Genomic DNA, 24,521 nt, shown 5'->3' with positions numbered 1-24,521 from the left:
GATGATGTCTCTTGTGACGTCAGTTACTCTGCCTGGATTTAGAGAGTGTGCCTCATATGGAGAACCTTGGAAGTTGTTGTTCTTGGCCTTGTGTAGTATGGAAGAAACGTTCTGAGTAAAAAGGAGTCTTTGGAGTCAGCCAAAAGCATGAAGTACAATCGGAAGTAGCAGAATAAGGAAAGTACTGACCACTCGATACACAACAAAATGGCGACGAAGGTAAAATACGCGATTTAAAGTCCCGAAGACGCATCTGTAAGGCGCAGCACGTGTCGCGCCAAAGTTTGTCGCATTTCAAGGTTAAGGGCATATCTCGAGTTGGAAGTGCGCCAGTATTTGTCGATTTGGATATTTTCTGAATTATGGCTGTTAGTCTGCCTCCACCACCAAGTATCAAGGAAGGTGAAAACTTCATGACATGGATCAAATCAGTGGAAATTTACATGGGTGCAATTGATGTGAAAACTGCTTCTCAGAAAGTCAATATTGTTCTGCACCTTCTCGGACCTGATGTTCAAGGTATTATCGATACTTTGCCAGAGGGGGAAGGGACAAATGCATATGAAAAGTTGAAAGATCAGCTGGAGAAGCACTTCAAGCCAAAAGTAAACGCAGTAGTTGAGCGACATCACTTCAACACAATGGTGTACGAAGGCGGAAGAGTGGAAGGATACGTAGCAAAGCTGAAAACTCAAGCTCGGAAGTGTGACTTTGATGTCAATGAAGTGGATAACCTGGTGAGAGATAAGCTGGTTGCAACATGTCCCTCATCCAGAGTAAAGGAGAGCATGCTTAAGGAAGAAAAGCTGACTCTAACCAAAGCCATCTCTATATGGTCGACAGATGCCACTGTTCGAGAGCAAGCTCGGAAGATGGAAGTGTCAGAGGAAGGAGCATCAAGGAAAGATGAAAAGGTGAACAAGGTCAACTGGAAGCAGGCAGAAAGAAAGCCAAAGAAGGATGAAGCTGTGAGAGGGCAGCAAAACCAGATGAAAAATGCAAGAGGTAAGATGATGCAAAGCAGTCAAAGGGAAGATGAAAGGAAATGCTTCAGATGTGGCAAAGGTAACCATCTGATAAAAGACTGCAGAGTGCCGAAACATGTCAGATGTAACAACTGTTCAAAGCCGGGTCATCTCCAAGCTGCGTGCAGGAACCCGAGTGCTGAAGAGAGAGTGAGGGTGAACTGTAATGAAGGTGACAAAGTAGAAGATGACGAGGAAGACAACTATTGTGTGTATCAAGCAAGCAGGGAGAAGTCAAAGGCGATCAAGGTGAGCATGTCCGTAAATGGCAAGGATGTGGAATTCCTGGTTGACACAGGATGCCCAGTGACGTTGATGCCAGACAGTGTGCTTCCTGGACTGAGTCTGCGGAAAGCTGGATGTCGTCTGACCTCATATACAGGGCACAAGATCCCTGTGCTGGGTGTCACAGATGCAGAAGTAGTGTACCAAGGAAACCAGAAGGAACTGGAAGTGCATGTGGTGGAAGGAGATGGACCTCCACTACTGGGACGTAACTGGCTGAAAGAAATCAGACTGGACTGGGAACAGCTGGTGGGAAGTATGCAATCTCAGAAGACAATGCGTTGGAAGCTGGAAGATGTTCTGCAGAGGAATGAAGAGCTGTTTGATGGTACGCTGGGTCAGATGAAGAACACTGAAGCTCATCTAGAGCTGAAAGAGGATGCCAAACCAGTGTTCCAGCCACCACGACCTGTGCCATATGGTCTCGCGGACAAAGTGAAGCAAGAGTTGTCAAAATGGGTGGAACTTGGAGTGACAAAAGAACTGACGTCAGAGGATGCAACGCCGAAGTGGGCCACGCCTCTCGTAGTCGTGCCAAAGCCGGACGGATCAGTAAGGCTCTGTGGAGATTTCAAGGTAACGCTGAACCCAAACCTGGAAGTGCCGAAGCACCCGCTGCCGAAGATGGAGGACATTTTTGCAACAGTGGGACAGGTTCGATACATCTCAGTGATTGACCTCTCCCAAGCGTATCTGCAGATGCCCCTCAGCACAGAAAGCCAGGAGTACTGTGTTCTCAACACACCATGGGGGATGCACCGTATGCTGCGACTACCATACGGGGTGAAGTCAAGTCCAATGCTCTTCCAGAGGGAAATGGACAGAATCCTCAAGAATGTGCCTGGAGTGAAGTGTCTGTTGGATGATATGCTCATCACAGGAAGAACTGAAGAAGAAGCACTGAAGCGACTGGACGAAGTGATGCAGATCATGAAGTCACACGGTCTGCGTCTGAAAAAGGAGAAATGTCAGTTTCTGACAAAGGAAGTCCGGTACCTAGGGCTCAGGCTAGGAGCCGAGGGCATCAGAACAGATCCAGAACGTGTGAAAGCCGTGCTGAACGCAAGAGCACCCACCAACCAGAAAGAAGTTCGTGAGTTTCTCGGTGCTGTCACGTTCTACAACCGCTTCCTGAAGAACCTCTCGAAGACAGCAAGGCCGTTGAATGAACTCCTGAAGAAAGACAGCGAATGGAAGTGGACTGCAGAGTGTGAAGCCAGCTTCAACAGCATCAAGAGACAGCTGTCATCAACGGAAGTGCTGCGTCATTTCGACGTGACGGAGCAGGTGACGGTGATCACGGACGCTAGTCCAGAAGGACTAGGCGCCGTACTCGTTCAAGGGAAGGATGAGCGGCCGATCATGTACGTGTCAAGATCGCTGAGTGAACACGAGCGGAAATACTCTCAGATAGAAAGGGAAGGACTCTGTGTAGTCTGGGCATTTCAGCGACTGAAGCAGTTCCTGTACGGGCGCCATTTCAAGCTCGTAACGGACAACAAGCCGCTAGCTCATGTCTTTGGACCTAAGGCGCCGCTGCCGACGTTGGCTGCCTCACGGATCCAGAGATGGGCGATGAAGTTGGCGGAGTACGATTTCTCTGTGGAAGTCAGGAAGTCGGAACAAATTCCAGTAGCTGATTGGCTCTCACGTCTACCGAGAGAAGGCTCAGTGCTGAAGTCAGAAGCACCAGAAGACGAGTGCACTGTCTGTCTGATCGGACAACTGGAGTCGCTAAGTCCGGTGACGGCCGCAGCGATTCAACGAGAGACGGCCAGAAGCCCAATCCTGGCGAAGGTGATGCACTTCGTGCACAACGGCTGGTCAGAAGCCGTAAATGAAGAGCTACAACCATTCAAGATGAGGCAAACCGAACTGACCGTGGAGCGCGGATGTCTAATGTGGGGATGTCGCGTCGTGGTTCCGCCGAACCTGAGATCCAGAGTGCTGAGCGAGCTGCATGCCGGACATCAAGGAATGGTGAAGATGAAGCAGCTCGGAAGGATGCACGTCTGGTGGCCGAACATGGACAAGCAGATCGAGGCGGAAGTCCGGAACTGCGAAGGCTGCTGGCAAAAGCGAGCAGAGCCACCAAGCGGAGATCTCCACCCATGGGAGTATGCCAAGGGACCCTGGCAACGGATACATCTAGATTTCGCTGGTCCTGTGGAAGGTAGATTCTACGTGGTTGTCATCGACAGCTACTCGAAGTGGATGGAAATCGCTCCAATGAAGACCATCACAACAGAGAAGACGATTGAATACCTGCTGAACCTGTTCGCTAGGTGGGGACTGCCTCACCAACTGGTCACGGATAATGGTCCACAACTCGTCAGCAAGGACTTCGAAGGGTTCTTGGAGAGGAACGGAATCAAGCACAGTGTCACAGCGCCGTACAAGCCGTCCACTAACGGAGCTGCGGAAAGAGCAGTGGGTTGTCTGAAGAACCTGCTGAAGGCCTCAAAAGGCAAGAAGGTCAACATCCCGAACTTCCTGATGGCGTACCGCAGTACGCCACAAGCGTCAACAGGACGTACACCGGCGGAGTTGATGCTGGGCAGGCCGCTACGAAACCGCCTGGACCTCCTGAAGCCCAACCTCGCAAGTGAAGTTCGAGAGAAGCAACAGGAACAAGTAGAAAGATCACAGAAGGGAACCGACAGAACGCTCGAAGTAGGCGAATCAGTCCTGGTCCGCGACTACCGAGGTGCACAGAAATGGAGGGAGGGAGACGTCATCGAACGACAAGGCAGTAAACACTACCTAGTCCAAGTGCAAGACGAAGTGTGGCGTCGACACATCGATCAGATTGTCTGTCTGCCAGGTGTCCGACCTCCAGTGACTAATCTGCGGCAGGAGATCAATCCGTCTGAGCACTGCAATCTCCCAGCGCAAGACGCACCAGCGGTGCAGCGGGAACATGGACCGCCACTGCATAGCGCTGTGGAACAGTCGGTAACTTCAACCGGTAACCGCGGGCTCGTGCTGGAGGAAGATGGGATCGCTGCAACACAGTCACCTGAAGCAGCGTCAGCAGCGAAGGCGAACACTGAACAAGAGACTGTGGGTCCTAGGGCACGTCCAGCGGACGTCATCCGGAAGACCCCAGAACTGCGCACTCATCCCCAGCGTGAGCGTAAACCTGTAGTGCGCATGAACCTGTAAAGTGTTGTTTAGTGGGGAGGAGTGTTGTGTATTAGGATGATGTCTCTTGTGACGTCAGTTACTCTGCCTGGATTTAGAGAGTGTGCCTCATATGGAGAACCTTGGAAGTTGTTGTTCTTGGCCTTGTGTAGTATGGAAGAAACGTTCTGAGTAAAAAGGAGTCTTTGGAGTCAGCCAAAAGCATGAAGTACAATCGGAAGTAGCAGAATAAGGAAAGTACTGACCACTCGATACACAACAGAGTCGGACTCAGCCGTAGACGCAGAAGTAGCTCCACCAGCTTCTTCATCAAAATCCAGCGTATTTGGCCAGCTCATCGAGAATGGGAGAAAGCTAGCCCCAAGCGACTTCGAGGTTCCATGGGGCGAAATATTTGGTGCAAAACCAAAGCACTAACGGCATATGAGTGGTAGTGTCTAGTGTGTCATCGAAATGTACCCTGTGGTAATGTGAAATACAATTGCGGAAGACTTAAAAAAAAAAAAAAATTAATGAATAAAAAATGTCAAAATAACAAAGGCTTCCTTTATAACATGGTTCGTGATCTTGTGTGCTGTAAGGTGGGTGATATTCGTCGCAGCTACCGTGTTTTTATTTTAGTGGAGCGTATTTTCCAACGTTTTACGATGTCTTTTTAGTGCGTGTTACTTTCCTCAAGAATCGTTTCCTTACCCATTTTACCCCCGAACCTATCCTCATCCTTTCCCCCTGTCCCTTTCACAGTCGATCCCATGACCTCTGAAGTGGTCACCTCGGAGGTGGTGACCGCCGAGGGCATGGTACGGACCATGGTGCGCCGGTTCGAAGGACTCGCTCCTGCCATCCTGGACCGGACGTTCACGGTGCACGCCGTATCCTCCCCGCCCAGTCCTGCCTCCACCGCCGCCACTGCCGCCGCGGGACACGGTGGGGCCACCGGGGGAGAGTTGGATCACTGCGGAGGAGCGAGCGGCGGCTCCTGTCCTCCGTCCTCGTCTGATCCTCAGGGCGCGTCGAAGGAGGTTGTCGACATCGGTTAGTCTACCTCCGTGATCTCTGTCCTTCCGTTAATCTTTCCCGCTCTCTTATGAGCTTGCCTTTTCATTTTTTTTTTTTGCGATCCCTGAAGCATCTTGTTGCCAGTTATAACGACCGATGCCTTTGAGTTTTGCATCACAGTTGTAATGCGTACTCTAGATAATTATCCATTGCATTGTTTTCGGGCAGTGTCTTCACTACAAGGCATGACCGTTAACTGTTAAAGCGCTTTACATTGAGCCTTGCTCGTAACAACTATTCACTTTCTTTCCAACCTGAGTGATCCCGAGATTCATTTATCAGCATCTGCTCGGAGTAGCAGCTACAAAGTTTCTCATTATCAATTAGTAGGGGAGAGTGGGGTAAGATGCCCAGGGTGGGAAAGACGCCCCACCCCCTCTAGCGGGGAAACAAAGAATCGAACCTGGAAATGAATGTTCTTAACGTAAAGCGGAAGCCTGCCTTGTTAACTGCACAAAAATTTGCGAAGCTCAGTTGGGCAACGGCTGGCTGGTGATTGCATGTTTTTTATTTGCTGCTTTCAAAAAATATTTTGGCGTCAAAACATTGTAAATATCAAAGAAGGTAGATAATTTGTGCGTCCCTTGCTATAGTCGTAATACATTAACATGCGTGTACTGTGTCCCAAACAGTTTGTTTCAGGGTGTAGTTTTATGGCTAACAAATTGTGCTGATTTAATGTCACTTCGGTACCTTGGGGTAAGATGCCCCCTGTCCTGATGGGGAAAGACGCCCCCCTAAATCCGTAGGCTGTCCTTCAAGCAGCCCGTCAGATCATTTATTACATACTTGTGATGAGAGACAAAAGCCGATCTGGGACTATTGAGAGTCCGGTACGGTCGGGTGCTCCCCATGCCGGTCTCTCGGCCCACACAGCGACTTTTTGGGCGGCATCTAACTCTGAGAGCCCTCACGACGGCCTCTGTGGGCCCCATTATTGGTTCCAGGGCCCCTCACGACATCCTTTGAGGGCTCCCACGTTGGCTCCACGGGCCGCGCTGGCATCTGAGGTCCCCACGATGGGCTTGAGGGCCCTCAAGCATCATGAAGACCTATAAGGGCCCCACAGTGGTCTCCGAACGCCACCACGGAGGTTTGTTTGGCCATGCTGGACTATGATGGCCCTAACGATGACCTCTGAAGCCCCTTACGACTACTTTTGAGGGCCCTTACGATGACGTTTGGTGTCTACTGCAGGCTCGAAGGGACTACTGATTCGTTCAGGCGATTCACGTGCCTATTTTTGTCACTTATAGTGCTGGGGGCATCTTACCCAACGCCAGGGGGCGTCTTTTCCACCCTGTGGGGTAAGATGCCCCCTTTCACGTCTTCAAGAAAATGTTTAATAGCAAAAAAAGTTATCATGTTTCAGGCACGAAAGTGTGATATTTTTGGAGAAAAATGATGTCGGCTTCCGTTGAAACTCCAAGTTTTGGCTTTCCGATCGTCATTTTCGAATAATATATGACATAGTCAAACCCTGGGCATCTTTCCCCACTCTCCCCTACTTGTGAACGCGAAATATGAAATTATTCTGCAACTGCTGGCTACCGTACATCTTGCGACTGCTATCTGTGGTCGCTCTTGCGAAACACAAGTCAGAGCCACCGGATTACGTGTGTGATCTGGGCTGCAGCAGCTCAAATGTGCACGCTGTTCCAGTAATCCGCCACTTTCAGTTAGCGCTCGTAACCTGTTGGATGATCCGGTCAAACTGGATGTTGCTGTTTCTGTCATTTGTATTGGTTTAGACTTTAGATGTTATAGCTTCCATCGCGATCCCGACAAATGCGTCAAAATTGACCCATCAACGCGACTCCGATGACCTCTGCTGGCCCTCCCTGACCTTGACTTGTCCCGTTTAGCCTCGTCTTAGCACTGACCCTCATGTTAGCTACATATGCTGGCTGACCTATGGTGAACCTGTTGACCTGTGACCTCTACTGACCTCTACTGACTCCTAGTTACCCTGCTGACCCTGTCTGACCCCGTATCAACCCTCAGGCGACGTGCAGCTCTCCCTGGTGGAGGTCGACTCTGGCAGTGTCACTGAGCTTATCGAGGAAGCTCGCCGTGACCTGGAGCGGGCACGAACCAAGAGCGGTCTGAGACGGTCCTCCAGCGAGGGAGGTCGATCCTCAGCCGACAGAGAGACTGAACAGTCGAGCGACAGCGCAGACGAGAACGATAAAGGTATGGAGGATGGGGATGAGCGGCAAAGGAAGTCACCTGGGAGGGCGTTTGGTGGTCGGGTGTATTTTACTGTGGTTTACAGGTGTGACTAATACCGTGTCAACTCGGTTATGGAGTGTTTATGTTATTATGCTGAGTGTAAATGTTTCATGCTATGGGGAGCGGTGTTAAATGTTGTGACTGAGCTTTTTAGCGTGATCTAATAACCACATGTTCGACTCTCACATTTTTCATTGTAGCAATATGATCCAGGTTAACATGACACGGTTTACAAGTGTGTGTATAAACGAGTCCCATTTAACAAGAGTTGATTAATATCGGTGTAAATACGGGACCTCCCGGCTAACAGCACGCGGTGCGCGGCCACTCAGTCTGTCATGTCCGCTAGCCAGCCGTGTCCGCAGGACATTGTCCTATATGTCCTCCAGTCTGCCACTAACACCTGACGTGTCCTCAGACTCGGACCGAGCCGACTCAGAGCCAGAAGGCTCGGTGGACGGACGCGGCAGCGACGACAAAGGTATAACCGAGCGCAGATGATATCCACCGTCACTGGGTGTCTGGGGCCGTATTCACGTCGATCATTTTCGTAAGAATTTTCTTAAGTTTGACCTACTTCTTAAGTAAATTTTTTATTCACGTGAACTCCGTCGATAAAAACTAAAGAAGTGTCGACTTGAATACCAAATTATACTTACGAAAGAAAATCGACTTACGAAGTCGACGTGAATACGGCCCTCCTCTGGTATCCTGTATCCTCAGCTGGTAGGGAGGTGGCTACATGTAGCCAAAGGAGCAATGTAGGAGTGGGAGTAGTTAATGAACGGGCTAGCTAAATATAAGAGTGGAGTGGTGTGTGTGTGAGGGGGGGGGGGGGTATGGGACCTATAGATGTAGGCTTTGTGATAACTGGGGTATAAATGTAATCCCAGCCACCGCGGGTCTCTGTATTTCTTGCTCACCTCTTCCAACACCGCGGTGGTTCAGAGAGCGGGCGCCTCTCGTCGTCCCGGAGTTATGCGCCCCTACCACGGACGGTGGGCCGCCCCCGGCGCCGCCGGACCGGCCGCTGACGGGGGCCCGGGTGGCGCTGAGGGATTATCCAATCATGGCTGATGACCACAGAACGTGCGGGCTGAATTGTTAGTGGCCACGGACGGGTGTGGTCGGAATAAGTGGAGCGTTTGGCAGAGCAGTGGTGGTACTGAAAAGACCAGGAGCTCTGATGGTGATTGGTGGATCATGCATGACAGGTTATGGGTGGCTGTTAACGGGAATGGGCCTAATAAACCAGGAAACTGACTCGCATTCCTGCTCCCTATCTGATGATCTAAATGCTAACAACATACCCTGAATACAAATGTGCTTTCTGGTGAAATGGGCGCATGCATATGTACAGTAAAGTTCGTCGTTGTTTTAGCGAACTTCCAACCGTTATTTTGGAAGGGACTGCAAGTACACGGCTTGTCTTACATCCTTGTTTTATTTTTGTTGCAGTATTGCATGCTTTGTTGGAGGCTGAACTGTAAGTTAGGTTGCCTGGTATAACGAAGCATCGGATAAACGTGCCCGACGGGTTAACTCATATGTAGAACGATCGCTTCGAACGAACGAACGAACGATCGTTAAATCGCTTTGTTTATTTCACAGTTATATTGTGTAACTCGACTCAAGTTTCGACATCCCCTATCTCGTCCCTTTGACCCTCCTCCCTCCACCAGATCCCCTTCTAACCCCTCCCTCTTCTCCCGCAGAAAACGAGGACTATAACGAGCAGCTGGCCGAGCTAACCTCGGAGATCACAGTCAAACAGCGACTGATCGAGGAACTGGAGCGCTCCCAGCGGCGCATGGACACCATGAGACAACACTACGAGGAGAAACTGTCCCAGCTGAGCGGGAGGATACGAGCGACAGAGCAAGAGCGCGATAAAGTCATCTCCAACATCAGTGAGTGAGGGACTGGATTTGATCCTGGCGGATGAAGACTGGGTCGAGGGCTTGGAGTGTGAGATAGGTACTGAAGGTTTGTGAAGTAGGCAGTATGCTGGGGGTTTGTAGCATGTGTATTGTGCGGCTGTGCCTACGTCTAATCGTGTTCGCTGAATTTAGAATGTTTGGGAAGACATAATTTTGGAGCATAATTGGATGATAGTCGCATCTAAGATACCCTGAAGTTGTCGGGACGTGGCATACCCAAAGTTGCCGTTTGACATATGGCGTGCCAAGATGATATCGCCATCCGCTCACGTCGAGCCGCTGTCGGTATTCCATATCACCGTCTATTCCCATGTGACTGAACGACTGTGTAACACCCCCACCCACGTCCTCACCCGTCTCTCCTCTCTGCCGCAGCGTCCGGCCGTCGCTCCGGCGGCTCCTCAGACGAGGTCCGCAAGGTGAAGGACGACTATGAGAAGCGACTCTCCGAGATGGAGCGGGAGATGAAGAAGCTGCAGTCGGCCAAACGCGAGCACGCCAAACTGGTCCGCTCGCAGGGGCAGTACGAGCGACAGGTCAAAACGCTCAAGAGCGAGGTGACTGAAATGAAGAAGACAAAGGTGAGAACCAGCTGTACTGTGTAGACTCAAGTGCAAACCTGATCAACTTCCATGTACATACAGTTATCTATTTAGAGAAAAGATACGCCTGGTAGAAGATATTCGCTAACGTGACTCGAGTTAATGTGTCTTTTGTTTTGTGTCTCATCGCCAAAGCTGAAGGCGGCTACACAGTGTTTGCACTACTTTTTACGTTTGCCAACGATAAAAATTTCCTGGGTTATAATCCGCCTTCATTATTTCCTTTTCCCGCTCTTACCCTCAGGTGAAGCTGATGCAGCGTATGAAAGACGACGCCAACAAGATGAAACAGATGGACCTGCAGCACCACAGGGCCATGTCGCAGCTCAAAAAGGAGCACAGGAAACACGAAAACACGGTGAGACTACCGCACCACTGTCTGCCTGTGACTTGGAATTAGTCTGGAGTGCAGTGTAACGTTGCAGAATCGAAGGTTATCAACTAGAGTCTTTTCATATTATTACGCCGTAGCCTTTAATGTCTATTTCGCTGGTACTTCTTTCCATCGCCGTGACTTGTGACTGTCCTCCATCATTGTAAAGTTCAATCCTCTGCCGCAGTCGGTCGTCTCCCTGACCACAGCTGACCGCCATTCTCGCCACCTGTCTCACCACCCCCCGTGTCTGTCTCACCAGATCAAGTCGCTGGAGGCGGAGAAGAGGATGAAGGACGCAGTGCTGAAGCGAAAGCAGGAGGAGATTGTGGCGCTCCGCAGACTCGGGAAGCCCCAGCGCACTCGAAACAGACTCAGGCTCAAAGGTGTGTGGATGTGTGCGCTAAGTAACGCCTACGGGTGCGTGAAACAATGTGCGCATGTGAGACAAGCTCGTCAACAATGTCTAGAGCAGCATCTCAGTGCCTGTTTCTTTTCCTCCTCAGGCAGCGCCGACACGACCAAGCCGTTCTCGCCGGCTGCCGCCAAGAAGAAGTGGCAGTCGCTGGAAAAGACCATCAACCAGCTGGCGCTGAACAAACAGGCCGTGGCCAGCATGGAGAGGGAGATGGAACGGTCAGTAGCACTCTGTTTAATCGGGGAACCGTCTGTCTGTGATATGACGCTCTGAGCCGGCGGTAGGTAAATGAATTATAAATGAAATATAAATGAATTATAGCAACTGTTGTGTAATGAACCTTGGTTAACCCTCGCCCATGTAGGGGGGGGGGGGGTTGGTGCAACCCCCCCCCCCCCCTGAGGCTTTTCGGAAATAGTGCGAAAACGGCGGCGCGCAGCGCCGCCAAATTTTGGGTACCTTATGGGGCAAACCTTGCGCATCTTTTGATAAAAAAAAATTTGACCGGGTCATGTCAGGTCACGGAGTTATGACGTCACAAAGGGAACAGCCTCCGGCCGGATTTTCACAAACTGAGTGCCAACGCCCGAGGTTTCCTGCCGATGGTACGGAGATCGGTTGATGGATCGTGATGAAACTTCCCATGCATGTTGGGGCAAGTATTGGCTATCATATGGTATAAGAAACTTGACCGGGTCAGGTCAGGTCACGGAGCTATGACGTCACAAGAGGAACAGCGTCCGGTACTATTTTTGAAAAGCGCCCGAACTACTATTTTGCTAATTCTTGTCACCTCAATGGGAATATGCAGCAATATTAGCTTATATAGGGAGCAAATGGACCTCCCAAATCCAAAAATACAATCAGATTTCAAAAATTTGAATTTTGATTTTTCGAATTTCTGCCGCCGACTGTGACCTTGCCGACTTCCTGCGCTCCCAACGCGCCATTTTTAGAGCTAGGGAAACGAAATACATACCAAACGATAGAGAATTGATCAAGGAACACGATAGTGAAGGTTTCAAGTCGATATCTCCCACCGTTTTGCCGCAATCGCCACCGAAAGTTGAAGAAAGTCTATTTTTCCGAAAATTTGACCTTTGACCGGTCAAAAGTAGGTCAAATGTTGACCTAGGACCAAAAAATATACCACCAATCGCGAGATCTCGGCGAGAGCAATCCGTTGGTCTTTTCCGCTAAGCTCTACGACGCTCCGTTTTCAAACGCCAAGGGGGGGTCGCACCAACCCCCCCCCCCCCCCTGCATGGGCGAAGGTGGCAGATCGCCGTTTACGGGCGAGGGTTAAAGTTCCCGGTCTTTTATCGCTTACCTTCTATCGTAGATATGCTTATACGTAAGAGTAGAAGGGTATACCAATTGACATCGTCCATGATAGCTTTGTTACATGACAGCGTTTCTGTCATTCTCTCCAGGCACCTGAAGGAGCGCGAGTCCCTGCGCCGTCGTCTGGCGCGGGTGATGAAGCAGCGCGACAAGGTGCTGCTGGCCGGCTGCACGCGGCAACAGATGCTGGAGCTCGAGGAGACCATCGAGGGCATCCGCGCCAACATGGACTACATCAACGACAGCATCAACGAGTGTCAGACGGGCATCATGGCCATGGAGGAGTCCAAGGCGAGTGGCAGACAGTCTCAGGATCGGTCGGCTGAGTGGGACTTGATTGGCTGGCGGGGTTACTCGTGAGGGTTTGACACTTGTTTTCTTCTGTTGCGCCTCAAGGCCCCGACTTGCTTAGTAATGAAACGATAACATATTTATGTAGTCATATGCATAAGTCTGTTGCATATCCTGTCAATTGCAGCTACCTTATCTGAACATCCCAATTTAGGTTGTCAGCTGCAGCTGCAGCCACCATCACAAGGTCAAGAGGACAGCGACCTAACGGTATACGCCCCTGACCTCTGTCCTGTGACCTGTCGTCTTCAGGAGGACCTGCCGATCCAGGACCCGGCCCAGCTGGTTCGTAACATGCAGGACCAGGAGGAGATGGAGTACCTGCTGGAGAAGCTGATCTCGATGACCATCCACCAGAGCTGCGTGGCCGCGCAGCACGAGGCCACCGCTAAGGACACCGAGGTCAAAATGGAACAGGTGAGAAAATACCGACAACGCACGCTAGCACAGGAAGGTTAACCTGGAGTCGCACGATAGCAAAAACTGTAGTTGGTTTGGGGGATGCTCAGCAGTCGACAGGTTGATGTCAAATTCCAATCTTCAGCTCAAATGACTGGTATGGCCCTGAATGAAAAAAGAAGGATGTTGAATAGCGATCTCTGCTAAAAATGTCTGATACATTTGTGGTGTTTGTGGCATGACTCTCTCTTCCAGTTCGGCACAGATGAAGCAGACGGGTATCGTTCAATAGATGTCAGGGATGGCCAGTGACGCTGTATGTCCCCCGGCCCTCAGATGGAGCAGACGGGTATCGTGCAGCAGCAGCTGCTGTCAGGGAGTCCTGTGTGGTATGTGACGCTGTCTGTCCCCGGCCCTCAGATGGAGCAGACGGGCATCGTGCAGCAGCAGCTGCTGTCAGGGAGTGTTGTATGGTGTGCAGGGATGCGGAGCCGGAGCCGGAGTCGGAGCCGGAGCCGCCGGAGCCGGCATATTTTGCCCGGAGCCGGAGCCGGAGCCGGAGCCGTGAAACAATATAGCCCGGAGCCGGAGCCGGAGCCGGAGCCGCCAAAAAAGAGGGCGACTCCGGCTCCTTTTTTATTTTTTGAAGAGGAAAAAAAATAATTGACCTAGTTCGGTTTGACAGTACAAGGCAGTAAAGCATATGATAAGTACGTCATGGGCCATCAAGTGAATGAAAAAAAGCCGAATATCCCCAGTATCCCACAGTACGCAATCAACTTTCTGTCTGCTCCTCCTCGCCCCCCCCCCCCCCCACGTCTACTGCATCCCCAGAACATGAGGACCGGTCATCAGGTGACGGCCATTGTTTTGAAGCCAGTGCAGTGGACTGCGACTCCCAGCACCGTCTCTTCCCCCCCCCCCCCCACCCTCCCCCCATGCAGCCGAGACGAATGTCAGCTTCAGTGAACTCCGATTGATTGATTGATTGATTGTTGAGTAGGTGCTTCGGTCCGCGTGGACCATTTCGCACCATAATAAGTTACCTATTTAAGATGGGAACGTGAAGATAGTTATTTCTAGAGTCTGTCGAGGAGGTCTATTGTGGAGAGAAAAGAGAAAAGAAGCTTGAGCAAAGCGGAATGTTCGTCTCCTAAAATAACAGACATTGTCATTGGCACGCCTTGTGCCCGACAGTAGTCTTCCATTGGTTTCCTTTTTCTAGCGTGATTTAAACAGTGTAAGACAATGTGTTCGATGGTGAGTGTTGTCCTGCATCGTAAACATACAGGTCTTGGTTGTCGAGAAAAAATGAATGCATGAGTGAGATATGTATGACCTATGCGCAACCTTGTCAAGACCTTTTCTTCTCTTCGGGACGGACGAGTTGATGATTCCCAGTGAGCTATAAGTGGTTTAATGCGATGAAGGTGTGTACCTGGACCATCCGTGTCCCAGATGCGCTGCCAAAGTTGATGACAATGACGTTTTATTGAAGACTGAATACTACTAATATCAATGGAAGTTTCAGTTACGATAGGGAGATCCAGAGATTGCTTAGCATATCTATCTGCTTCCTCATTTCCGTGGATACCACAGTGGCCTGGTACCCATAAGAAATGTAGTTGTACCCCTTTTTTCCTTAATGCTTCATGAAGGTTTCGAATGTTGATTTTGATGTGCTGGGTCAATTCTGGATTTTTCAAGTATTGAATGGCAGATTTTGAATCGGTGCAAATGCATGCATGCTGAATACTGTTTTGCTCAATGAGTTTAAGTGCATGCAAAACCGCATGCATTTCCGCCGCGAATACTGATGACTCATCAGGTAACTCCGATTCGCGGCGACTGCGTTTCCAATGCCATCGCTTCCTAGTCCTTTGTTCTGCCAGTTCTCTCCGAGGTGCGTTTGCGCGGGGACGCGGTGAGCCGGTCATGGCAAAGAGTAACGCGTATAACCAATCCAATTTTTTCTTCCACCCGTATTTAATTGATTGCATAGGGGATGTACTGAGTCGGAGCCGGAGCCGCCGGAGCCGGACCATTTTACTCGGAGCCGGAGCCGGAGCCGGAGCCGCCATAACATTTCACCCGGAGCCGGAGTCGGAGCCGGAGCCGATTTTTTTCTCCGGAGCCGGAGCCGGAGCCGGAGCCGTCTGAAATTTCCACGGCTCCGCATCCCTGATGGTGTGTGTATGGTGTGTGACCCTATCTCTCCCCCGGTCCTCAGATGGAGCAGACGGGTATCGTGCAGCAGCAGCTGCTGCAGCACCTACTGACCGAGGAGGGCGGTCTGGACGCCACTGTGCTCTCCCTGATCGCCGAGGCCGGGCAGCAGGAGCCCAGTGACGGCTCCGCCTCGGACGGGGAGGCCGCCGACCAGCCGCCGGCCTGGGCCGCGCCCGCTCCGGCCCGAGACAAGGCCAGGAGAAAAACCACCACCACACAGGAGCTGCTGTATTCGAACGGCGGCAGCGGCGACCCGTCCCCTGCCGGCTCTCCGGCGGCTCAGGAGGGCCGCGGGGGACGATCCAGTGGCGGAGGGGACGCCGACGGGCGGCTGGCCATGCCGCCGCCGCCCCCGCCCGCGCAGACAGGCGTGCCGCCGGCGTTCACCCGGTCTCTGCCGCAGCCGCCGGCCGCACCGCCCGTCTTCTCGCGATCTCTGAGTCACACGGTGTCCGGAAATGACACGGTGTCAGGATCGAGCAGGTGGGTGGAAGATAAGGTCCTTCCTCAATCCATGTCCACTCCCCAGTTAACCGAACTGACGTGTGTTAAATGTTTGATACAGTTTTGTGTCACAGGTACTGATCTGCAAATATTTTGTGCCATTCTGTGGGATTTTCTACTAAGATTCGTGTCTTACCAAGAGGTCTAATAAAACTCAGGACTTTTTTGGCCTCCTAGATTTACACACCATAACCGCGACTCTTTTGATCGCTCATCTTTTGCCGCTTTGCCGTCATTTTAGCCCTTCTAACGCCCCTAACCACCTGTTTATAACTCCCTCCGATGTCCCTGTGACCCTACCCGGCGCGGTGTGCGGTGTGCTGGGTCTGTAGCGGGCGGGGCTCTCCCCCTGTATGTGACAGGACATTTGGCCGCCCCGACCCGCGCCCCTCGCCGCTGCTCGGCCGGCGAGCGTACAAGGACTCGCTGTCGCCTCGGCTGGCGCGACGCCATGTGACCATTACTAACAACACCTTCAGACCGTGAGTATGGAGTTTGGGAGGAACGGAGAGGCAGGTCGTACTGGGGTTTATTTAGGTGTCATCTGCAGTATGCTATAGATTGAGGATGGAGGAGCGATGGATTTGGCTGATATTGCTGAGACTCGAGGTCAGTTCAGTTAAATATCAGATCCGTGGATTTTATGTGTCACTCATTTTGATGGAGAATCGTTTTGTATAGATAAACGTATTTGATTTAACTTTGGTGGGGTCTATCAGTCGCGGCAGTCACTGATTTACTTGGCTGGAGGCCGGGCCGCCTCATTTTTTTTCCACCGGGTGTCGGCTGTAATTTGTTTTCTTCAATATAAATAAGTTCAAAACGCTGACTATTTTCAACCAACACGCTCAGTTAATGTTCGGTGGCATCCTAGCACTGCTGCTGATCTAACCTGACCTAACCTGATCCGTCAGGCCCCCAGCTCGGAGAGCAGCGGCGATGCGGCCCCTCCCTGTATTTAATTATTCTGTCCTGACCCTCCCGGACCTGCCCTGCCCCCAGCTCGTAGACGAGCGGCGTTACCCCTCCGGGCTCTTCTTTTTGTAATTCTGATCCAACCCTTCCCGTCCCCAGCTCTGAAACCAGCGCTGTGACCCCGCCCGGCTCCCCGGCCTCGTACCGCCGCCAGATGTGTAACCCAACCCTTCCCGTCCCCAGCTCTGAAACCAGCGCTGTTACCCCGCCCGGCTCCCCGGCCTCGTACCGCCGTCAGATGTGTAACCCAACCCTTCCCGTCCGCAGTTCTGAGACCAGCGCTGTGACACCGCCCGGCTCCCCGGCCTCGTACCGCCGTCAGATGTGTAACCCAACCCTTCCCGTCCGCAGTTCTGAGACCAGCGCTGTGACACCGCCCGGCTCCCCGGCCTCGTACCGCCGTCAGATGTGTAACCCAACCCTTCCCGCCCCCAGCTCTGAAACCAGCGCTGTGACTCCGCCCGGCTCCCCGGCCTCGTACCGCCGTCAGATGTGTAACCCAACCCTTCCCGCCCCCAGCTCTGAGACCAGCGCTGTGACACCTCCCGGCTCCCCGGCCTCGTACCGCCGTCAGATGTGTAACCCAACCCTTCCCGTCCCCAGCTCTGAAACCAGCGCTGTTACCCCGCCCGGCTCCCCGGCCTCGTACCGCCGTCAGATGTGTAACCCAACCCTTCCCGCCCCCAGCTCTGAGACCAGCGCTGTGACACCTCCCGGCTCCCCGGCCTCGTACCGCCGTCAGATGTGTAACCCAACCCTTCCCGTCCGCAGTTCTGAGACCAGCGCTGTGACACCGCCCGGCTCCCCGGCCTCGTACCGCCGTCAGATGTGTAACCCAACCCTTCCCGCCCCCAGCTCTGAAACCAGCGCTGTGACTCCGCCCGGCTCCCCGGCCTCGTACCGCCGTCAGACGTCCCGGGAGGAGAACGTGTTCCACCGGCTCACCTCCTCCGGACCGGCACAGGTAACTGACAGGGGAGGTAGGATAGGGGCGCAGGGATTGCGACAGTAGGACAGGTAACTAACTGATCGTGACTGGAACTGTTATGATTGTAGTCGGGGATTGCAAAGTAACTACCTGTTACTGCAAAGTAATATGCAAGCAATACATCACTCACACCTTATACCCAATTACATACCTACGTCACTCCTTTGAAGGAGTGATGTAGGACGTTTGTTGGAACCAATTTATGTGCTATTGCAGCTGTGTTGCGATATTTGCTTTCTGCTTTCGTTGTCGTCCATGCACCATTTTTCAGAAGCAACTTCATTTTACACTACGTATTGTACGTAAGCAGCCCACTCCTCCCATAAATACCAGTGTAACATCCGGGCTCTCGCCGTCCCCAGGAGGAGTGTCACGAGGTGGGCGTCATCACGCCGTACCAGGGCCGGGCCGGGCGCGCCCCACTCGTCTGCTCTCACGTGGCTGAGGGTCACGCCAAGGCGGTGCTGTCAGTGTGTGCCACCGATGACATGATGCTGTCCGGGTCCAAAGGTGAGTCAGCGGTGGACGAGGTGAGCGGATGGATGAGAGACTACAGATGGGGAAATTTTATTTAGATGGTCAGCCATTTACAGACTCGAAAATGTGGCTCGTTGCAGACCGGGCGTTGGTGTGGTTACGGGTTGAGTCGGGTCATCAATACAGTGTCTGATAGTGTGTCCTGTTTTGGCCGGACGGTGAAGGTGTGAGGTTGTTAGTACACTCTCTGACAGTATGTCCGTTACAGACCGTACGGTGAAGGTGTGGGACCTGGGGTCGTTAGTCCAGTCTCTGACAATGTGTCCCGTTACAGACCGGACGGTGAAAGTGTGGGACCTGGCCACCGGCCGCCAAGTGCAGCTCCTCACCGGCCACCCCAATAACGTGGTGTGTGTCCGGTACTCGGAGGCCGCCCAGATGGCCTTCAGCGTGTCATCGGCCTTCGTCAAGGTCTGGGACCTGCGGCAGGGCGGCGCACAGTGCATCAAAACGCTCAGGTGGGTGACCAAAAATATTTGCACCTTGAACTTTGAAGACAATATGATGGTGCGTGTTTTTTTTAACGTGACCATTATTATTTGCTTAGTGTTTCTCCAGAAAGCCAGACTCATTTTGTATTACCTGGATGCAATAAAACTTCTTTTTCCATATTCGTCTGTTCGTCATCTTTTGACCGTTTATGATAACCTGTCGGTTCATTGCAACTCGTCGGGTCTTGCCTCATGCCGCGTCGGTTCAGTTCAGTTCCCCGATCACTCACCATACCCTGTCGGTTCATTACAGTTCCTCGGGCTCACTTCCGTCCTGTACTTGTTCATTACAGTTCCTCGGGTCTCACCTCTGCCACTGTGGCCGTCTCCACGCCGTCCCGGACGCTGCAGATGCCTCAGGGAGAGTCTCAGATCAACGACGTGTGTGTGAGCAGCAGCGGCCTGGCACTGTACACGGCCAGCCAGAGCACGGTCAGGATGTGGGACCTCAGAAAGTGAGTCCGGTGGGAATGTGGGACCTCAGAAAGTGAGTTGGATGGGGATGTGGGTCGTGGGACCTCAGAAAGTGAGTTGGAAGGAATGTGGGTCGTGGGACCTCAGAAAGTGAGTCGGGTGGGGTGTGGGTCGTGGGACCTCAGAAAGTGAGTCGGAGGGAATGTGGGAGTGGGACCTTAGGATACGAGTCGGGGACATCACGCAAAGCTGGGACATACAGCAAGTCAGGGATGGGGGGGGGGTCGGAGACTGGTGGAACAGAGACGTGGAACCCCAGAAGACGAGTCGAATTTATGGAAGGCGTAGGCCGAAGTGAGAGCAGGGGCGTGGAAAAAGTGTTATTGAGAAAAGGATGTGGAAATTTCGGGAAATTAGTCGGGTGACGTGGGACGTACGATAGATATTCTGATTCCAATGCGACAATGAGATGGTGCACCATCGCCCGTCCTGAACCGATTGACGTTTGGTGTGCATTCGCTCCACCCACAGACAGACTCAGAATCCCAGACTATGATGCTCCTCAGGATATGTAGATATTAACTCTATTTGTCCCCGGCAGGTTCCACAGCGTGGGTAAGCTGAGCGGCGGCCACCAGGCGGCCATCATGTGTCTGGCCGTGGACCGGCGGCGCGGCGGAGACCTCGTCCTCACCGGTTCCAAGGACCACTACATCAAGGGCTTCGAGGTGCCCGACGACACAAACGGCATCGTCCAGCAGAGTCTGAGTCTGGACCCGCCGCACTACGACGGAATCCAGTGCCTGGTGGTGGCCGGCGGGGACACGCTCTTCTCCGGGTCCCGCGACGCGTGCATCAAACAGTGGGACCTGCGACGACAGACGCTGCTCCAGGTAGGGGCTGCACGGCTCGGTGGTCAGTGGTAGCTGGGGCTCTGGGGAGAGGGTCAGGAGCTGCAGAGTCGATGAGATGGAGTGTATACTGTAGCGTGCAGCTATATTAACGTTACTGATGTATGCTACAAAATGTTGTCAATACTTATCGCTGCCGGTCAGTAGGTGCACTGCGTGATATTACTAATGCTGCTCGTACTGAATTTCGGAACTTTTTGAAGTTCGAAGTCAGTGGAACGCTCGCCTGTCATCTTTGTAATCATCCTACTGTACCCACCCCAGAGTGCGATCAAAGCTGAACATGACTGAATATAACTCCACCTACCACTTTCACGCCATCAGAGCGTCAGTAACGCGCACCGAGACTGGATCTGCGGCCTGAGTCTGGCGCCCGGCGGCCAGGCCCTCCTCTCCGGCTGCCGTGGCGGCGTGGTCAAACTGTGGAGCGTGGACGGGTGTCAGCCCCTCGGCGAGCTGAAGGCGCACAACTCTCAGATTAACGCCATCGCCGCCAACCAGTCGCACGTCTTCACGGCCGCCAAGTGAGTAAAGACGTGACAGAAGATGTTGGGTGGTGTGTGTGGGGGGGGGGGAGGGGGAAGGGGAGAATGGTGATATGCGGAAATGGAAATGAAAAAGGAAGAATTAATTGACTTAATCCCTCAGATCGTTTTAGCAGTTGGTCCATGACTGTAGTTAGATCGTTATAAAGTGAAGAATGTTCCCGTGTTGTTGCTGTTCCAGTTTTCTGACTCTCCCTCTGTCCATTTTCAGTGTTTTTAGTCGTCGGTTCTGGTCGTGCTAACCGGGATAATGTTTGTGCTGCTATATGTTGTAACTAATTTACATATTGTGTGATTGTATGCTGCTGTGCGTACGCTAGTGTGTCCGGACCGTGTGTGCCTAGTGACTGACGATAATTGATATTTAGTACCTGGACTGGTCTTCTCGTATTGATAGTGTAACTGTGCTCAAAATAGCTAATAGTCATGGGTGACTGACGATCCCCCTTTGTCCTGTTGTGGCCGTCCGCCCCAGTGGGTTAAGTCGTCCCGGCTAGTATCCACTGTGACTACACTAACGCTGGTGCGCCGGACAGGACGTATAATCGGACTAGTAGCAGGCTGATACACTTCCCCAGAGTTTCATCGTCGCTCCCAGTGTGCCAGTGGGCCTTGGGCGGGCTGCTGTCGACTGCAGTGTATTGGGTGGTCTCCCGCGGCTCCCTCCCGTCTAACCCTGCCCCCTCTCCGGTGTGACAGCGGCGGCGAGGTGCCGCTGTGGCGGCTGGCCACCGGAGCCGTGCTCTCCCCCGGCTCCCCTCCCCCATGTGACTCCTCCCCTACGGACCCCACAGCGGCGGTGAGGTGTCGCTGTGGCGGCTGGCCACCGGCGCCGTGCCCCCTCCCCTCCCCTCCCCTAGTCTCTGACTCCTCCCCTACGGACCCCACAGCGGTGGCGAGGTGTCGCGGTGGCGGCTGGCCGCCGGCGCCGTGCCCTCCCACCTCTGCTCCGCCATGACGCGGTCGACGGGCCGCGTGTTCTCGCTGGCCGTATAGCCCCTCCGGCCGCCGCCGCGCGCCCTCCTCCTACTGGCCGCGCTGGCAGTCGCAGCTTACGCCGCCGCCGCCGTGTGGCGCCACTGTGCGGCCGCGCGCCACCCGCACCAGACCGAGCACGACCCCGACCCGTCCTAGCTTTGTCCATACCTAGACACACGGTTGAAACCACCTGACGCGCCCGGACCTGACCCAATGGCTGCTAGTCTGATCATCTGATGCATCGGCCAACCAGCTTTATTTTTCCCGCTTTATGTGGTTATAGCTCGTCTTGTTTGGTGTCGGTTGGTATGTGTTGTGCTTCTTGTTTGTGTTTTGTGCTGCCTGATTGGTTGTTACGTGTTACAAACCCTGCGCGAGCACTGACACTCCAGTTATATTGGAGAGGGCTCGGTTTACAACGTTGCTCGTTACGGCATAAACATTTAATTGCTTACGTTTTTTGCAATTTGTCCTGAGTCCTGTGTTTGAAGCATTTCGCTGATTGTTGACAACCTTTTTCATGCATGAAACTTGTCATTCGCCCCGTATCTCGTGTACCATTTTACAGGCTCTGCACCGGCTGCGCCCTGCACTGCACCGCCAGTGCATGTCGACTGACCCGCACGCTCTGTGCCCTCCACTGACCTCTGTGTGACCTTTGTGTGACCCTGCCTGCCCGCGCTCTGCACAGTGACCACACGGTCGGCCTGTGGCGGCTCAGAAACTCGCCGGACGCAGACGGCGATCCTGCGTAGCCAGTCAGTACAAACGACGTCAGCGCCACCTGGGGCGGCGCTAATTACCGGCTCCGCCCAGAGATGGCGCGCGCGTCGGCGGCGGTGGCCGATCGGAGTCGACGGTGATGCGATTATGTTGGAAGGAAAGTCAGTGTGAGTTGTGTGCATGGCCGTGATGAAAGTCGATCGAGTGTCGAATGTCAACCCGCTAACAAGATTCGGCTGTGATGATGATGGCGGTTTTCCTAACGGCAGTAGTGTGCAGAGTAACTTATTTTTTAACGTGTGCGCGGTAACCCTGATGTCAACATTCCATTTTGTTGAGTCGTTTTATTGTCGTTGCTTGTTTTCTATTCAGAAATAAACGATCTGATTAGACTCGTGTTTGTTTTTACAAATCTGCTTGGTGGAGGAATGCGCGAGGAAGGTGGTTCACCTCTCTGAGCCACGATACCGGCCTGGGCAGTGGGCATGCAGTTGCAGAGGCTTCGAAACGAAGCACTCTGGTTGCCTAATTACCACTGTGCTAGCAAAATGCAGGGGTGCGTAACGATCATTTAACCTTCACCACCCGAAGCAATGTAACCCGAGTTCACATAAGTCAAAGGTTCGACAGCTTAAATACAGTCCGACAGTATTACCCTTATTTGAACGTGCAGTAATATTGTGCCCGGGACTGTATGGTGGCGGTCACTTGGGCCACGCGCGGAGAGATTTAGGTCCACAAGGGGACGAACGCTCACTCCTGTCGTACACAAAATCTTCGTGCATTCCATTCCTTTGGAAGAAGCTTCGGGTGATGTTTTTTTACGTGACATGAGCAACAGCATTTAAGTCCAATATTTTGTTTCACCTCATATCCCGTTAATCCGTAACATAAATAGGCAGTGAGGCACCGTACCTAATACGTCACCGGGTTTCTCTAAATCTGCCTCCTTCAGACGAAGACGGACATCCACAAACGCAGTCCTCTGACCCAGCGCCCTGTGCCTGCCCTCAACTGTCACCGTTTTCAAATCATCAGCGATCCCCAATGGTGCGGACCAATTACCGGCGACGACAATGGTCGTCGCCGGTAATTGGTCCGTCACTCGGTCCGCTAGCCGGGGACATCAGCGGCACTCCCAGATAGCGTAAGAGACAGAGACGCTAAGTCATTTCTGATGGCTCCACGCTGAGACAGTGGAGAGGCTGAGGGACAGAGATTTGATGGTTTTCGATTAGATAAAGGAGCGGGGGATGGAACGACTTCAGACAAAAGTTCGAGACAGTTGATTGATTGAATTGAATGAACTCAGACCAAAATCATACGGAAAATTTATGGTAGCACTAGTGAGTCCGAGCGGGTAGAAGAGAAGTTTTTAGTTCATCCATAGCGAAGTTCGTTCGGTGATACTTGCCGTGAGCCAACCCTCATCCGCCACAGTTGATCTGGATCTCGGTGACCGTCGTAAACGGTTCAACCTGTGCTGGTCCGCCTGTTCCATCTGAGACGGCGGACATTTGTGGCCGCCCTGAGGAACAGATGACACCCGATCCCATCTCCGCACAGACACTGCTCGAGAAATCCCCGACACAGAGGGGCAGAGTCGTCACTGTAGCGCGTGGGTCGATCTGAGGGCCATTACCATACAGATGAGCGGCCGGCTAGGGCCGGCGGTGGACCCATGGTGCTCCATCAGGCCCATGGCTGTGGGTAATGCCTCTGATACAATCAGTGAGAGCCCGTCACGGCGCGACCTTCTAATGCCTGTCTGACCTCCGAGCGTACCCCGAGTCGTGGCCGGTCAGTTTTCAACACGTAGACACAACATATCCGGGGACTATCTGCCCCGGACAGACTGCTGACAAATACACATGGACCCTGCTTCAGTCAGGAAACATCCATGGCCGGAACGCCCGACCGCCGACTCAGAACACAATCACCGACACAAACCACCGCACCGGTCCGGCGCGTTCCAGGCGCCTTGTTTCCGTTCAGTTGTTCCGTCAGCCAACACGGCTGCAGCTGTTTGCCGTCGACCGGACGGACACCGCTGA

General features: G+C 52.8%; 2 protein-coding genes across 3 annotated transcripts in view; both read left to right on the top strand.

The window, feature by feature from the left end:
- LOC122385871 (kinesin-like protein KIF21A) overlaps positions 1–22,859 on the top strand; it is a 79,081-nt gene extending 56,222 nt beyond the window's left edge. The window contains exons 11-29 of one of the 2 annotated variants that reach the window (XM_043374466.1): positions 7,518–7,706; positions 8,164–8,226; positions 9,461–9,655; positions 10,061–10,266; positions 10,532–10,645; positions 10,923–11,046; positions 11,167–11,296; positions 12,512–12,713; positions 13,026–13,190; positions 15,403–15,884; positions 16,268–16,387; positions 17,316–17,370; positions 17,791–17,844; positions 18,231–18,378; positions 18,680–18,863; positions 19,190–19,351; positions 19,912–20,203; positions 20,546–20,745; positions 22,436–22,859. In XM_043374466.1, the coding sequence (XP_043230401.1) occupies positions 7,518–7,706; positions 8,164–8,226; positions 9,461–9,655; positions 10,061–10,266; positions 10,532–10,645; positions 10,923–11,046; positions 11,167–11,296; positions 12,512–12,713; positions 13,026–13,190; positions 15,403–15,884; positions 16,268–16,387; positions 17,316–17,370; positions 17,791–17,844; positions 18,231–18,378; positions 18,680–18,863; positions 19,190–19,351; positions 19,912–20,203; positions 20,546–20,745; positions 22,436–22,499 (3,149 nt within the window). In that variant the 3' untranslated portion in view covers positions 22,500–22,859. Of the gene's footprint in view, positions 1–7,517; positions 7,707–8,163; positions 8,227–9,460; positions 9,656–10,060; positions 10,267–10,531; positions 10,646–10,922; positions 11,047–11,166; positions 11,297–12,511; positions 12,714–13,025; positions 13,191–15,402; positions 15,885–16,267; positions 16,388–17,315; positions 17,371–17,735; positions 17,845–18,230; positions 18,379–18,679; positions 18,864–19,189; positions 19,352–19,911; positions 20,204–20,545; positions 20,746–22,435 lie in introns of both variants that reach the window. The other variant, XM_043374465.1, reaches the window with a different exon arrangement.
- Positions 33–4,344, top strand: LOC122385872 (uncharacterized protein K02A2.6-like). Its single transcript, XM_043374467.1, has 2 exons — positions 33–3,767; positions 4,211–4,344. The coding sequence occupies exons 1-2, from the start codon at positions 363–365 to the stop codon at positions 4,247–4,249; spliced, it is 3,444 nt and encodes a 1,147-aa protein (XP_043230402.1). The 5' UTR covers positions 33–362; the 3' UTR covers positions 4,250–4,344.
- Positions 22,860–24,521: the final 1,662 nt, after the last annotated feature.

Source organism: Amphibalanus amphitrite, unplaced genomic scaffold (assembly GCF_019059575.1).
Source record: "Amphibalanus amphitrite isolate SeventyFive unplaced genomic scaffold, NRLGWU_Aamphi_draft 000234F_arrow, whole genome shotgun sequence".
In the NCBI taxonomy this organism is placed as follows: domain Eukaryota; kingdom Metazoa; phylum Arthropoda; class Thecostraca; order Balanomorpha; family Balanidae; genus Amphibalanus; species Amphibalanus amphitrite.
This window is presented reverse-complemented; position numbering and strand designations above follow the sequence as displayed.